The sequence below is a fragment of the Mustela putorius genome, unplaced genomic scaffold, assembly GCF_011764305.1.
Source record: "Mustela putorius furo isolate JIRA1106 unplaced genomic scaffold, ASM1176430v1.1 tig00000151_pilon_pilon_pilon, whole genome shotgun sequence".
Classification (NCBI taxonomy): Eukaryota; Metazoa; Chordata; class Mammalia; order Carnivora; family Mustelidae; genus Mustela; species Mustela putorius.
In genome coordinates this window covers 16,108,816-16,125,560 of record NW_025421296.1, presented here as the reverse complement: position 1 = coordinate 16,125,560, position 16,745 = coordinate 16,108,816, and the positions used below count along the sequence as shown (strand labels likewise).

The following is a 16,745-nucleotide window of genomic DNA, read 5'->3' as shown; positions in this document are numbered from 1 at the left end:
AGAAACTATGAAATACTGACGTTTTGAAGGGAATTACTGAGAAAGCATAGGTATTTTATGTATATTTTACAGAAATATGAGTGAATTTGTGTTGTGCTCTATTGTGCTTCTACTGCATGATCTGATAAACTATTCTGAAGGTGAATTATTTTGCTTAAATAATTTCCTGGTGCATAACACATATGATATCTCCCAATTGAATAGATACTTTGTATTGTTTTCCATCATCACACACTACAAATTGCAAACACTATTACTAATGTGCATATAAATTGTAATTCTACATCTTTTATTTTAAATATGAATTATATAGCAACAACTTTATAGCCAATTTCATATGGTTTACTACTCTCTAGTTATCCCTTTTGTAATGTTTATCATATAGACTCCATTAAACATATGAATGAATTTACCTTTCTCAACCCTCTTGGATTTAAAACATTTTATGGGACTACTGATGGTTTTCCATACCTGATCACCAAAGCTGATGTCAGCTTTTAAAATCTATCCTGAGCATCACCTCATGATTTTACAGCTAGTCTGACATCATTCCTGGCTTGAAAATAATCAAAACAAAACAAAAATCTTTCTGTTCTTTTGTTTTGTTTTGTTTTGTTTTTCCCATTGTGGTCCACAAATTTCCTTAAGGATCCAAATGGAAAACATATTTTAAAAAATCCAAATGATTAGTGGGCCTTGGCTGATTTTTTTTTTAACAACCAAATACAACAAATTTAAACAAACAAATACAACAATTAAAATTAATTACATTTAAGATTAATGCATGCAGGATATTTTGGAATTGAACGATTTGGCTCCTAGTGCCATAAACATTCATAATCTTTCACTTTCAGCGTTTCTTATTCAGTGACTTATGATAAATTGCAACTTATTCTAGGGAACAATAGAGAATATTTTTTAAATTATTTCAATCCAAATATATCATGTGAAATGTGTGGAGAGAGATTAAAAATATATTTTAAGCTACTCCCATGTTTTGTACTTTATCAAGAATAAAATTTTATTCTGATCAAATATATTTCTATCTAGCATTCATCAATAATGAAATGACTTTCATAGATAATAAAAATGGTTAGTATTTCTAGCTCTTAGACTGTCATGTTTTGAAGTAAATCTGTAATAAATCTGATATTTATATATTGAATAAAAATTTCTACAGTTTCTATACATTTGAGATAGATAGATAGATTCAATATATATTGATTCAAATCATGTTTATTGAGCTTGGGAAAAAACTCATTGTCTAGTTGTCTAGTTATTATCAACTTTTCTAAAGAAATTGATTTTTATTTTATCTAAAACGTTTCTTTAACCCACTGAGCCACCCAGGCGCCCTATTTAAAGCATTTCTTTTTCCCTTTCAGGAGCTGGAATTTTCAAATCTATTTGCTGTTCTTCACTGCATTCATTCATTTTTTGCTGCCAAAGTAGCTTGTTTGGACCCTCTCTTTTTAGGCAATCAGGCTACCGCTTCTGCTGCTGCCAGCTCTGCTACTACAAGCAAAACAAAGTACACAACTTGACATACCGAGATTTGCATTGTCACTTACTATGACTATGTAAAGAAAATAAAAATAATCATCATTTTAGACCCTGGAGAAACAATCATATCACCAAGTAAACAGTGAATTCAATTTGAAATTTGAACAGAAAGCAAGGTCATAAGGGATCTCAAAAGCACTTCTATTTTGGAAGACATTGTGAATAATCTTAAATGAACCATAACAGCTTGTTCTCAGTTTATTTGTACCATCGAAAGTGAAGACGAAAGAATGAATGATTCAAAGTATGTAAATAATATACAAATTGTAAGCTACCTATAAATAAAAATAACACTTAAATGGTTATTTCTGTATTTTAGATTATTTTGTATGTTGGGCCAGATCATGAACTAATGCCCTATCATTGAATTTTGAGTGATATAAAGGAGGCAAATAAACCACATGGCAGCGAAGAAAATAGCATGTAAAAAATTTCGTCAAAGAAGAGAGCACTTTAATTTGCTAATGTAGATTTTCCTTGCATTCTCATTCTGCAATATGACACTGGCATTCCAATTTTATCTTGTTGTCAACTATTCCTAAGATTTTCAAAAGAATAAATACATCGATTCTATGATAGTCACAATGTAAAATGTACTATTTTTCCTTAAATCACTGATATCAATGTTTTATTGCTGCTAGTGTCAACCAAATATGCTGACATGTGTTAATTTAATTATGAACCAAGAAAACATTCATGAACCTCTTGTTCTTTCCTTCATTTAAGAAGGTTTATACTTACCTAATGGGATTTGTTATCAAATTAAAGTTTCATAAATTTTCAGTGACTCCAAAAACTTTTGTAGAGAAAATAATACAAAAAATGTCGTGTGAGAAACTCATACAATTCTTTGTATGCTAATCTACTAGTTAATCATGGACTGAAATGACCTTAGAGCATAGTCTCAGTTTTAGTTATTTCAGGAAAATGATATTTTCCCATTTTAGAAATATTTTACGAGAAAGTAAGGTGAGAAATGAAAATAAAATTTTTAATTTCTAGCTTACCATGTCATAAAAGTGATTATATAATGCAAGACTATGTTGGTTATTTTAGTTATCTTGTCTTAGTAAATGGGAAGAAGCTGGAAATTTGAAAGTATCGGAGGTATGGGCACCTGACTCAGACCCTGGTATTATATAATTATTGGTTTAATGTGGATAACACTGTCCTTTACTACAGCTGTACTGAGATCTGCTTTTAAACAACTAGCTACCTATTTAAAAAAAAAAGAAAAAAATACTTATTTTTAATTAACACACATGTTCCCAACTAAATCAAACATAGATAGTTCCTTGTGAAGATGATGAACTATCCAATAAGGTGGTTTAATTTTCTTTTTTAAATAGGAAAAAAAAAGTACTCAAGAAGGAAACACAATTATTTGCAAAAGAACACATGATCATTATGCTTTAAAATTTATTAAACCATTTCCATAATCATTATAAATTACTTATTCACTATGCATCCGGTTAATTCTTAAGTATGTTAAATTAAAAAGAAAAATTGAAGGTTCATCATTGTACCTGACAAGAGTTAAGCTGGATCTAGGACACCTTACTAAAAGAACTATGGCTAGTTGGACACTACACAGTTTAAATATATTTTATCTTGACCATAAAATTAATTAATTATATTCATAATTGGGATGACACTGTGGAGTTATTGCTTACTAAGTATTCACCAAATAGAACAGTCATTCTAAAGTCAGAAGTCCACCAAAAGCCGACTTCAGTAAGCCTCTGTTGAGCATATGGAAGAAGAGCAGAGGGAGGCATCTACCTTAGGGTCAGAAGCAGTAGTAGCCACTTCTTTATAGAATCTCTGCTATGAGCTAGAGTTGTATCTTGGTGTGCCCCACATTGGGGTAACATTTATGTGTCCACAGTGTGATAATCTGGTCTATTAAGTAATATGAAGTGGGCTAGTTAGCCAAAAAGAAAAAAAATAGTTTTTAAACTTAAATACCTGTTATATAATCATTTTTAATAAATAAAATATCAGATTTTTGTAAAAGCTCCATTTTAAATATACAAAAAAAATTTAATCAAATACTCTTTTTCATTATATCATAAAAATCTTCTAGTCTATGCTTATGTGTATGATGAAGGAAAAGGTGCACAATGAGATATGTATGGGTATATATCTCCTTGTACAACACACACACACACACACATATACATGTGTGTATATGTATATAATAAAATGCTACCCTCAAAATATATTAGAATTATTAGAATATATTTCAAGTAATATATTTAATATACTTTAAATTTACACTGTAAATTGTAACTTGAGTTAAAATTTATGATAATACAATACTGTGTTTATTTTTGATACCATTGATAAAAAGCTAACAGGCCTAAATTGCTATTTAACATTAGTGGAGCACCTACTTATTAGAAAAATATTATTCTGATGTTCATCAGTTACCAAGTAATATTTAACATTTTCCTTTACAGTGGAATGATTAACCACTGTCATTTGTTATAACTTGGACTATTTAAATGAGAAAGCTTAAAAATGAACAAAATAATCAGACAAATCTCCGTTTCTCATATAATTCATGTTTAGGTGCATGAGATTTATTCATGAAATCCTAATTTGTACTAGAGCACATTTTAATAGCTGAATGCTTATTTATGTGTTAACCCCTCCAGTGCCTTGGGATATGAGTGTGTGTGTGTGTACACATTATACATATATGTGTATGTATATACATACATATATATACATATGTATATATGCACATACATATATATGCACATTAAAGGATTCATTCTAGTGTACATAGTACAAGCTCAAAGGGAATATTATATTATAGGTACTTAAGTCAGAAAAGGAAGTTTAAATATCATTTGAAGTCTTTGTTAACTACTATAATAATGTATTTTGCCTGATAAAGAATAATAATTAATTAAAGCTGAAGTATATTGAAGCAGGGGCATTTTTAATTTGTTATACCGCAACAAATATTTATTTAAGAAATACTTTAAGATAATGTAAGTGTAACATATACCCCAACATTTATCATCCAACACTATTTTAAAGGGAGAATAACTAGCTAATCATTTTTGCCCTTTTTTTCAGGCAGGTACCAAATTAGAGTTTTAAAGTCTTTGCTTACAAAACTGGTGTTAAACAGGAAGAAAAGTAATTACTTGAAAATAAATATCAAGTTCATATTAACCCTGTTAGCAGAGAAACTTTCCTTTGGGTAAATTGGTTTATAGATGGACATTTTCTTCATTTACGAGGACAAAACTTGTTCATAAACTCTGTTTACATGGAATGCTGGGTTTGCGAGAAGGTTGATTTATTATTGTGGAAAAGTAATAATCCTAACAATTATTTGAATTACTGCTAGAAATCAGCAGGTGGAGAAGCTTTAAAAGCACAAGGATGATCTTGTGCTTAACTTTTTAAGGTAAGTGTACATGTTCCGAATTAATAACAAACATTTTGCTACTCTTAATTGTGCTGTACTCATGAGCTCTTCTTAAGGAATTGCTTTATTCATACCTCTAAAACTCTTGTTTATGATTTATTCTTACTCCTTAACACTTTAAAATCATAATTCACTTATTTGCACATTTGAAGTTGCTTTTGAAGATAAACAAAGTATTATAAATGTTATATATTTTATACATATTAAAAATGCAATGAAAATACCAGAAATATGAAATGTAAATATATTTATTTCATTTTTAATTGTTTTGGTGGATGTTTGTAAAATGTAAATTAATATCTGTGACAAAAAATTGTCACTTTGTTCTTTAAGTTCATTAATGTATCACTAATAAAACTGTACCTTTTTTAATGATGCATACTGGAAAATAAAAACAAATACTTTTTACTACATTTGTATTTTTACTTCATGGGTTTGATTTATAAGTTTCACATGTGTTTAGAGCATGACTCTGACGAACTTAACTGTAATGAACAGGGGCAGATAAGACCTGTCAGCCTGGGGTGCTGGTCTCTGGGGGCATGATCTGTTCTGGTTCATCAATATTCATGAAGATTAGACATCTGACCCCTAAAGACCCTAAAGATTGAAAAAAAGATGTATTTTCCAAATTACTTAAACAATCAGACTTGCAACTTTTGAAAACATGACAACTTTGATATTTTCACAGTGGCTCATTGTGAGGCAAATCTACATTGAGAGGACTGGTCAAACTGGGTATTGACATCTGCCCATTTTTAACTGAGAAGGCCACAGTTGTCTTTCAGGTAATTACAGTGCCATAAAAGATAGTGATTACAGGAATCAGTTTAAAACAATTATTTCAGTTGTTATTCCAGTGGATATCTGTATTATTTTTCCAGTTGTTAAATGAACATCTCTCATTTTTAATATATTTTTGTTTTGAAAAAAAAAAACTCTGCTGAAAAAATAGTATATGCCCATCGTTAGTAATTTTTTTGTCTTTTAATTTTTTATTTTTTTATAAGTGACTCTTAAGCCCATTGTTAGCAATTTAAGCCACTAAAAAATATTAAAAAGTAGATACTATATTAAAACTTAAAAAACCACAAAAATAAACAATTCATTTTAGAATTATAGATAGATAGATATAGATACATATACATATGTATATATATATGTATATAGATACATATGTATCTATATACATATATATATACATATGTATATGTATCTATATCTATCTATCTATCTATCTATATTTTTTATTTTATATAAAGCCCAAAAGAAATATAATTAGTTGAGAAACTGATGTACAAGGGCATGGATTAAAATGCTTCTATAAATATATTCTTTCAAGAAGTATAATATAAAACAGATAACTGTTTTGGTTATGTTTTTTGGTTTTGTTTTGGGTAAATGTATGAAGAATAATAGCAAAATGTGGATTTTTAAAAATTAACTAGCTATTAACAATAAGTAGAATTATGCATATATTTTAAAAGGATCATGAACTCAAGAATATTCTTTTTTTAATTTTTAAGATTAATTGCAGTTTAAATGCAAAACTATCAACTTTCCAGAATATAATCCTGTATGTTTTGATAAGTGGATATGATTGCACACTGCTACCAAGATAAAAATATTGCATAGTTCAGTCTCACCAATAAATGCCCCAGTGCCACTTTGTAGACAACCCCCTCTTCTAACCTTCTAACTTAACCTTCTAATTGTTCTTCTAAAAATCTGTCCCCATAGCTTTCCCTTTTCAAAATTGAAATGCACAGTATGTCATCTTTTGAGATTACTCCCTCTCTTTTGGGCGATCACTTCTCTACAAAAAGTCTTTTTGTGTATGTTCTCCTTCAGTAGGATACCAATCTTGATTCTACTCATCATGTCCACAAAGGTTCTGTAACCATCATTGTCTTTACCATTGGATCACTCCTATCTTCTGTCAGAGGCACCTGTAACCAGCTTTGTAGTCTTCTAGGCATGAAACAGGTACTACCTCTTATGTGAGCAAGTAGAGAGAGAAGGGAGGAAACATACTCTTATAATTTGAATTCCATTTAAGGAAAATACAACTCTCTCTCTCTATATATATATATATGTACATATATTTATAGAAAGAGTTGAATATATAAAAATAAATATATATTTATATATTTAAAAGAAATATATTTTAAATATATGAATATTAAATATGTAAATATATGGCAATTTATTAATTTAATTTAATTATAAATTGAAATTTTTAATTAATAAATAATATATGTTTAATTATATAAACATATATTTAATTTAAGAGTTTCCATGCATTTACTTTTCTTTTTAAAGAATTGTTTATTTATTTGAGAGAGAGAGAGAGAGCAAGCATGAGCGGAAGGGGCAGAGAGAGAGAACCTGGAACAAGACTCATGCTAGGTTCTGAGCCTTATGCAGGACTCAGTTCCACAACACTGAGATCATGATCTGAGCCAAAACCAAGAGTCTGATGCTTGACCAACCAAGCCACCCAGTTGCCCAAGCCTGAGTTTACTTTTATGTGAACACAAGTTTTTAAATTATTTGAGTAAATATAAGGTTAACTGCCATGTCATATGGCAAGAGTATGTTTAATTTTGTAAGAAATCATTAAAATTTCTTCCAAAGTGAAAGTACAAGTTTGCTTTCTCACCAGTAATAAATGTGAATACCTTTTGCTTCATATCTTCCCCAGCATTTTGGCCATTCTAATAGTGGTAGCCTTATTTAACCATAAGCAGAATAAGAGTCTTAGTTCTCATTGCCCAGTAACTCCTATTCTTCCAACTGATTCAACTTGAAATTCCTCATCATCTTTGTATTTGTTTGTTAGAGCTGCTGCAACAAAGTATCACAAACTGAGTGGCATAATCAACAGAAGTCTATTAGCCTGCCGGCCTAGAGGCTAGAAATCTGAGATCCAGGTGTCAGTGGGACCATGCACCCTGTGAAGGCACTAAGGAAAGATCTGTTCTGGGGTTCTCTCCTAGGGTCTGATAGTTCCTTGACAGCATAATTGCAACCTTCACATAGTATTCTCTTGTGTGGGTGTATGTCCTTTTTAATAAGGACATCAGTCAAATTGGATTAGGAGTCTGCCATACTCTACTATGACCTCATCTTAACTCACTAAATCTGTAATGACTCCATTTCCAAATAAAGTCACATTCTAATGTCTGAGGGTTAGGATTTTAACCTACTAATTTTGAGGAAAACACATTTCAACATGTAACAGTTCTTTAGATGACAGCTTAAATGTCCCTTACAATGAGAAGCGTTTTTCCTTTTCTTCATCCGAAAAGCTGAATTCTTTCTGCCATGTAATTATAACACGTGGTGATTTAATTTACTATTTTCCCTATTAAACTTTTAATTTTTATGAAGGCAGAGATTATGTCCATTTTACTTACCTTTGTATATTTACCACCTAGCACCAACTTTGGAAAACAGAGGTACTTAATAAAAGTGTTATTGTTGTGGGTGTTATTAAAAACAACCCAAACTGAGGTTTTAAAATTTTATTTATTTGACAGAGAGAGATCAGAAGTAGGCATAGAGGCAGGCAGGGGGAGGTAGGGAAGTAGGCTCCCTGCTGAGCAAAGACCCTGATGTGGGACTCGATCAGGACTCTGAGATCATGACCTGAGCCGAAGGCAGAGGCTCAACCCACTAAGTCACCCAGGCACCTCCAAAACTGAGGTTTTTGTCCAGAATTAAAGTGGGTGGCATTATAAAAGTGACTACATTATGCTGTTTTAGTGAATATATTGACATAATTGCTTGTTTTTCTACGAAAATAGTTGGAGAGTTTGTTCTTATAAGGAACTGTTAATCATACAAATAATGGCTGACAAAATAAGAAAACAAGAGTTGATATTCCTTTGTATGTTTTAAATTATCTAGGTCTGATGTTTCTTGTCTTGCATTATCATTTTATTAAAAACATCATGTAGTTATATATATATATATATATGTATATATATATGTGTGTGTGTGTGTGTGTGTGTGTGTGCACATACATGATTACATTTTAGTAATCTATAAGAGTGACCTATATCGGTAATACATAAATACATTTTAAAAATTGTCAAATTTTAAACTGAGTAGTACCTATCTTTACAGAAGAGTTACATTATTTAGAGAGAGTTTTTTTAAAAGCAAATATAAAAGAAAAATTTCAAAATTAAGGCATTGTGAAGTAAAAATTAAAAAACATATATAGATATAGTATTATGCAGTGGAACTCAATTTACCAATTCTGTGAAATCCTCTCACAAAGATAAAAGTAATCAATATGCATCCAGAGACGATAAGGATCCCTGCTACCTAGCAGTAACAAATTAGCATTCTTAAGAATAGTCAGGATGAAAGGAAAAGCAACTACTTCAGCTTTTCTTTTTCTTGAGTTACTGATTTTGTTCAAGAAGTAAGTGAAACCAAAGAGTCAAAGTCAAATAACCATGAATATGTTATGTTGACATTTCTACATGACTTTGAATGTGCATAATGGGATTTGCAGATCTGGTTTATGACAGTTTCCAAAAATGATTATATGAAACAAAATTATGTCATTTTAAAAAAATGATTGTGTTGCTGTGGTCACTTCTGTCAGGAACATTCTATCTTATCTCTTTTATACCAAACAGTTTTAGTTTCATGATTATTATGTTCTAAAATTCTAGTGCTTTGTAATTAGGTATAACTTACTTTATTCTTTTCCAAAGAAAATGTTAAGAATGATGATCAGCTACTGTCTTAAAATAATTTATTGAAAAAATAATTTATTGCTGTGAAATTTATATAACACAAAATTAAGTATTTTAAAGTAAAAAATCAGTGACATTTAGTATATTCACAGTCTTGTGCTATCATTACCTCTATCTAGCTTCAGAACTTTTCCATCATTCCAGTAGGCAATTTTACCCCATTCTTATTTTCCCTCAGACTCTCACAAATGTATATATACTTTTTGTCTTCATGGGTTTATCTACTCTGGATATTTTATAGAAATGGAATTATACAACATGTGACATTTATGCCTGACTCAGCAGAATGTGTTCTGGGCTCATCTATGTTGTGTGAAACAATTCTTCATTCCTTTTTATGGCTGAATTCCAACTACTCTGATAACTTAGAAAAGGAAAGGAATAATTCTGCTCATTTGCATTCCAACCCCCCTCTCAGAAAAGTCAATAGTGATGGTGTTAATGGAAGCAAAGTAGGATCTGTGTCCATTATTGGATTCAGAATGGTCTCTATAAAATATTCACACGAGCACAATTTATCTTTGAAAGTGGGTTTTCTCCTGCACCCTGTTGCATGTTTTCTGCATAATGTGAATAATTTATGTAGTTTTCTAGTGCTCCTCCTTAAACCTTCCTGGCTCACTGTTGCCTAACATGCTCCAAAATACAAATATTCTTATCTGTATTTTATCAAAATTCATATTCCTTGAATTCAATTAAATTAAGCTAAGAGAAATATGGAGAATAAAACCAAAATGAATTCAAACTGATGGATGTTAGTGACAATAGATAACACTTTTACAGAATTTACTGTGTCCAGCCTGCTTCTAAGCTGTTTATATACACTAACTCATTTAATCCTCATGGCAACATTAAAAGTAAGTACTAATATTATTCCTATTTTATGGGTAAGAACATGGAGTTTAAACAGATTTCCCTAAATCCTCTAGCAAGTTACAAAAGCAGGAAAAATGAGAAATGCTTCAATGTGTGTGTGTGTGTGTGTGTGTGTGTGTTTGAAAGTACATAAGTGAAATATCAGTCCCAGTAATTAACTAAAATTTGGGGTTATTAGAAGGGTAGGTAAGCTTTTTACTTGTTTGTTTTTTATTTATAATCAGACATGAGAGAAACAAGATTCAGTGATTGGGTGTTTGATCTTATGGATTGCTCTGTGGTGATGTTCTACTTTAGAATGTGCTTTGTTTAGAATGTGCTTTGTTAGCAATGCCTGATGTCTCAAATTCATGAGATTACAACCAGTGTCTTCACAGAGGAATCTTTCAATGAAAGTAAGTAACAGGTCATTCCTTTAGGGGTGGATTCTCTTTATAAATTGAGACTATATTACACAAAAGTTGTAAATATAGTGGAAGGTGTTATAACAGCAGGGTTACACCAAGACACATTATAATTAAATTATCAAAAGTCAAAGACAAAGAAAAAAATTGAAGCAGTAGGAGAAAAGAGAGGTTACATAAGAAGAGAACCACCATAATTCATATGATTGTTGGCAAATTTTTAACAGAAATGAATGATATATTCAAATTATTGAAAAATAAAAACTGTCAACCAAGAATTCTATATCTAGTAAAGTTTTCCTTTGGAAATGAATTACAAAGACTGTCCCAAAACAAACAAATGAAACAAAAACTGAAGGAGTTCATTAACACGAGATGTGCCTTATAAGAAATGTTAAAGGGAGTTCTTTAAGTGGAAATAAGAAGACACTGATACAAGTCATAAAATTATTTTAAAAAGGTAGCATTAAACTTGCTGATAATGGTAAACACATGGTCAAAATTAGATTCTGTAATTTTGTTATAGTGGTCCATAATTCACCTACAAGTCTAGATTAAAAGTGGGGGGAAAAAAAGAGAAAAAGAAAACCATAACAACCAAAATGTGTTATTACAAATATATCTGTCCTCATACCAAAAGCAGATAAAGACACTAATAGATAATAAAAACACAGGCTGATATCCATAATGAATATAGATGTAAATTTTTTCAATAAAATATTAGCACATTGACTTTAGCTGCACATTAAAAGGATCATTCACCATGATCAAGTGGGATTTATCCCTGGGGTGCAAAGGGGTGGTTCCACATACACAAATCAATCAATGTCATATATTACCTTCATAGAAGAAAAGCAAAGCATCATACAATCCTCTCAATAGGTGCAGAAAAATATTTTGATAAAATTCAACACCAATTCACATTAAAAACCCTTTAACAATTTAGAAAGAACATGTCTCAGCATAATAAAGGCCATATATGATCAGCCCATAGCTAACATCTTCTGTACTCAACAGTGAAAGGTTGGAAGCATTTCCTTTAAGACCAGGAGCAAGATGAGGGTGCTCCCTCTAATCACTTCTATTCAAGACCATACCAGAAGACTTAAGTAGAATAATCAGGCAAGAAAAAGAAATAAAAGTTACAACAACTGGAAAGTATGAAGTACAATTATCTTTATTTGCACATGGTATGATTTTATATAGAGAAAATCCTAAAAATCCAACCAAAACCTGTTAGATCTAATCAATGATTCAGTTAAGTTGCAGGATAAAAAATTGAGATTAAAAAATTGGTAGCATTTCTATACACTAACAATGAATTTTCTGAAAAACAAAGATATTAATACCATTTATGATATTGTCAAAACCAATATAATACTTAGAAATTAATTTAACCAAGGAAGGAAAAGATACATCTGAACACTACAACACAAATGAAAGAAACCAAAGAAGGCACAAATAAATAGAAAGGCATTCTATGTTTACGAATTGAAAAAGTTAGAATGTTAAAATGTCAATATTACCAAAACCATTTATACATTCAAGGCAATCCTTATTAATACTCCAATGGCATTTATTACAGAAATAGAAAACAAATTCTAAAATTTATGTGGAACAAAAGACCTCAAATACCCAACAAAATCCTGAGAAAGAAGAATAAAACAGGAGGCATCACACTCTCTGATCTCAAGTTTGATCTCTTTTAGAATGGCCATCACCAAAAGACAAGAATAACAAGTGCTGGCATGGATATGGAGGAATAGGATTCCTTTGCACTGTTGCTGAGATTTCAAATTAGTACAAACACTATAGAAAACAGGATAAAAGATCCTCAAAAAGTTACAAATGGAACTATCATTGATCCAGCAATTCCATTTCTTTAAATATATCCAAATATGATGAAAACATTAACTCAAAAATACCTTTACCTTTATATTTATAGCAGCATTATTTACCATGCTTAAGACATGGAATCAACCCAATTATCCGCTGATAGATGAATGGAGAAAGTTGTGGCATATTTATACAATGAAATAGTATTCAGCCATAAAAAATTAGGAAATCCTACCATTTGTGACAACATGAGTAGATCCTGAAGGTATTAAGCAAATTGAAATAAGTTTGACAGAGCGTGGGAATTCATAGTGACTGGATAGATAAGATTTAGGTGAAATACGTCTTCCAAGGTGAGACCAAGTGCAAAGCAAAAGAGGGTGTTTGGAATGCTGGGTCTCCTTTAAATTTTCTGAGCTGTCGGGGTGCCTGGGTGGCTCAGTTGGTTAAGCAGCTGCCTTCCACTCAGGTCATGATCCCAGAGCCCTGGATCGAGCCCCACATTGGGCTCCCTACTTAGCGGAAAGCCTGCTTCCCCCTCTCCCTCTGCCTGCTGTTCTGCCTTCTTGTGCTCTCTCTCTGTGTCTCTGTCAAATAAATAAATAAAATCTTAAAAAAAAAATGAAGTTTCTGAGCTGAAAACAGCCATCCTAATGGGCTGAACCCTCTTACCTAGGGACTAAATGTTTAACTTAGATGAGAAACACTTTCACCTTTTAGCCATGTATTCATCATACCCTTAGCCGACACACATGTTACAAACACCCTTTGCTTCAATCATGCATTGCTCCATATGTCTATGTCTTGATTATTAAAGCCTAACATTCCTTTCTATTTTTCTGCTCTTACTTGATGTATCATTAAGACTTGCAATAAAAGTGGAGACTAAATCTGGCTCAGGGCTTTTAGCCACTAGAGCAACTGGGCCCCTTGCCTTCTCCTTTCTCTTATATAGGTGTCTGGAGTGATCTTTTCACTCACCACCTCAGTCAGGGTTTGCTGGCCAAACCCAGCAACAGAGAAAGATGAATACTATACAATCTCACTTATATGTGGGATTAAAAAAACTCATACAAAAAGAGATCAGACATGTTGCATGTTGTTACCAAATGCAAAGGTTTGGGAGAGAATGTGGTCAAAAGGTACAGATTTCCAGTTATAAGGCAGATAAATACTAAGGAAGCAATTTACAACATGATGACTATACTTAACACTACTATATGATATATGAGTTCACCTCAAAATGAGAAAATTTGCTTCTTTTCTTCTTTCTCTTTTTATTGTATCTATATGATGATGGACAGTACATGAACCTATCTCAATAATCATTTCACAATATATGTAAATCTAACCATCATTAGTGTTTTAAACATATTGAATGATGAATGCCAATTAAGAAAGAAAACTAAAGAAAGAAAAAGAGAGAGTGATTAAAGGGAAATCAAGACATTCACAGGTTAAGTAAAACCAAGAAAATTATGAGCCATAGACTTACTCCAAAAGAATGGCTAAAATATCTTTTGTAAGCATAAAGGAAATTACTAAAAGCATGATCTTGGCATATTAGGAAGTAAAAGGAAAGAAAGAAAAAGCAAACATGATTAAAAACAAGTTTAGCTTCTCATTTGGAGCTTTCTAAATTATAAATGATGGTTGAAACAAAACTAATAACACTAAATATGTTTCCAATGACTGTAATATAATATTATATAAAAATTATAATAATTCATTCACTAGTATTTAGGATAGGAGACTGTAAGAAATCAAATTGATTACACCAGGCTACCATAAAGCAAATATATTGCTGCCTCTTTATTATTACTGCATGAATCATTACACTTGTAAATAAATATGAATTTCTTTTTCACATTATATTTTCTTTTTTGATGTCTAGTGTTGGTAACATGTAAACATCTATAGTGTTTTATATCATATAAGTCAATATTAAAGTAGGAACTAACATATGACTAATCTTGCAAACACATGACATAAACTTATGGTATCAATAAATATAGTAGTGTTGTAAATGTATTTTCTCTTCCTTATGATTTTTTAGTAAACTTTTCTTTCACTAGTGGACTTTATTATAAGAATATAGTGTATAATATATATAATAAATAAAACATACAAAATATGTTACCTACTGTGTGTTATTGGTAAGGATTCCAGTCAACACTAGGCTATTAGTAATTAAATTGGTGGAGAGTCAAAAGACTTAGGTAAATTTTCAACTTCACAGGAATTGGTGCCCTGCACCTCTGCATTGTTCAAGGGTCAATTGTATTTTTTTATACCTGAGAAGAAGCATACTATTATTTAAGACTAAAATTCAAGTTGCTGTAAATATATATTGCAAACTATAGGGCAACTATCCAAAAAAAGTTAAAAAGAAAAGTAATCAGGGGTGCCTGGGTGGCTCAGTGGGTTAAAGCCTCTGCTTCAGCTCAGGTCATGATCTCAGGGTCTTGGGATCAAGCCCCACATTGGGCTCCACTCTGCTCGGCAGGGGGCCTGCTACTCCCTTCTCTCTGCCTGCCTCTCTGTCTACTTGTGATCTCTCTGTCAAATAAATAAATAAAAATTTTTTAAAAAGAAAGAAAAGTAATCAATATGTTAAAAAAATTAAAAAATGGAATTCTATAAGCTTCTCAAATTAGACAGAAAAAGAGAGCAAGATAAAAAGGAAAAAAAAAGTAACTGCATAAATTTTAAAAACTATCCTTATATACATGGTAGATATTAAATCAGCTATATAAATAATGACATCAATGTCAGCAGTATAAATATAGTAATGAAATGCAAAGATTTTCAGAGTGTATAAAAAAAAGGCCAACTATATGTTATCTTCAAGAAACTCATTTTAATATCAGAGACATAAGGAGAATGGAGAAAGGTATTCTATGCTCACACCAATAAAAAGAAAACAGAAGTAGCTATTGCAGTTTGAGATAAGGCAGATAACAGAATGAGGATACAGGGATAAAGAAAGGCATTATATAATGATAAAAGGGTCATTTCCTCAGGAAGACACAACAATCCTTAATGTGTATGTGCCTAAAAGAGAGTATCAAAATTTAGGAGTTGGGGAGGAAAGCCCCGGGGTAGAGCTACAAGAAGAAATATGTTAATTGGTGACATTGAGAGGTCAATACCTTTCTTTCAATAACTGATAGATTTTGCAGGCAGAAAAATGAAAAGTGGTTTAACTGAATAGCAACATTAATGAAATCTAATTGACATTTATAGATTAATCCACCCTCCAATAGCAGAATACACATTATAGTCAAGCGCATATGGAAAATTCACCAAGATAGACCACATTCTAGGCCATAAAAACCAATTTACCAAATTAAAAATAAATAGAAAATATGTAAAATATGTTCTCAGGAAACAATGGCATCAAATCAGAAACAAATTGCAGGAAAATAGCTATAAATGCCTAAAATACTTGGATATTAAACAATAAACAGTAATACATGGGTTTAAGAAGTCACAGATAATTTTAAAATAGCATTAAATGCATAAATAAAAATAAATAATAATTTGAATAATATTCTGCATTCATGGTTTGGAAGATTCAAATTGTTGTCAATTTAACTAATAAGCTATAGATTTAAAGTAGTCCCCAGTTAAAATTCCAACTAGCTTTTTTATGAATATCCACAAACAAATTTTTACAGATTAAGAATCAAAAAATAGCCAACAAATTACTGAAAGAGAAAAACAAAGTTGGATGTTTCATAATATCCAAGTTCAAGTATTAAAGTTACAATAATCAACGCAGCATGATATTGGTAAAATAATAGACACAGTGGGGGCAGCTGGGTGGCTCAGTGGGTCAAG

General features: G+C 31.1%; 1 protein-coding gene across 1 annotated transcript in view; it reads left to right on the top strand.

The window, feature by feature from the left end:
- The window catches only part of SNTG1 (syntrophin gamma 1), a 948,474-nt gene extending 943,069 nt beyond the window's left edge, over positions 1-5,405 (top strand). The window contains exon 18 of the mRNA XM_013047405.2: positions 1,386-5,405. Within this exon, the coding sequence (XP_012902859.1) occupies positions 1,386-1,544 (159 nt within the window). The 3' untranslated portion in view covers positions 1,545-5,405. The remainder of the gene's footprint in view (positions 1-1,385) is intronic.
- Positions 5,406-16,745: the final 11,340 nt, after the last annotated feature.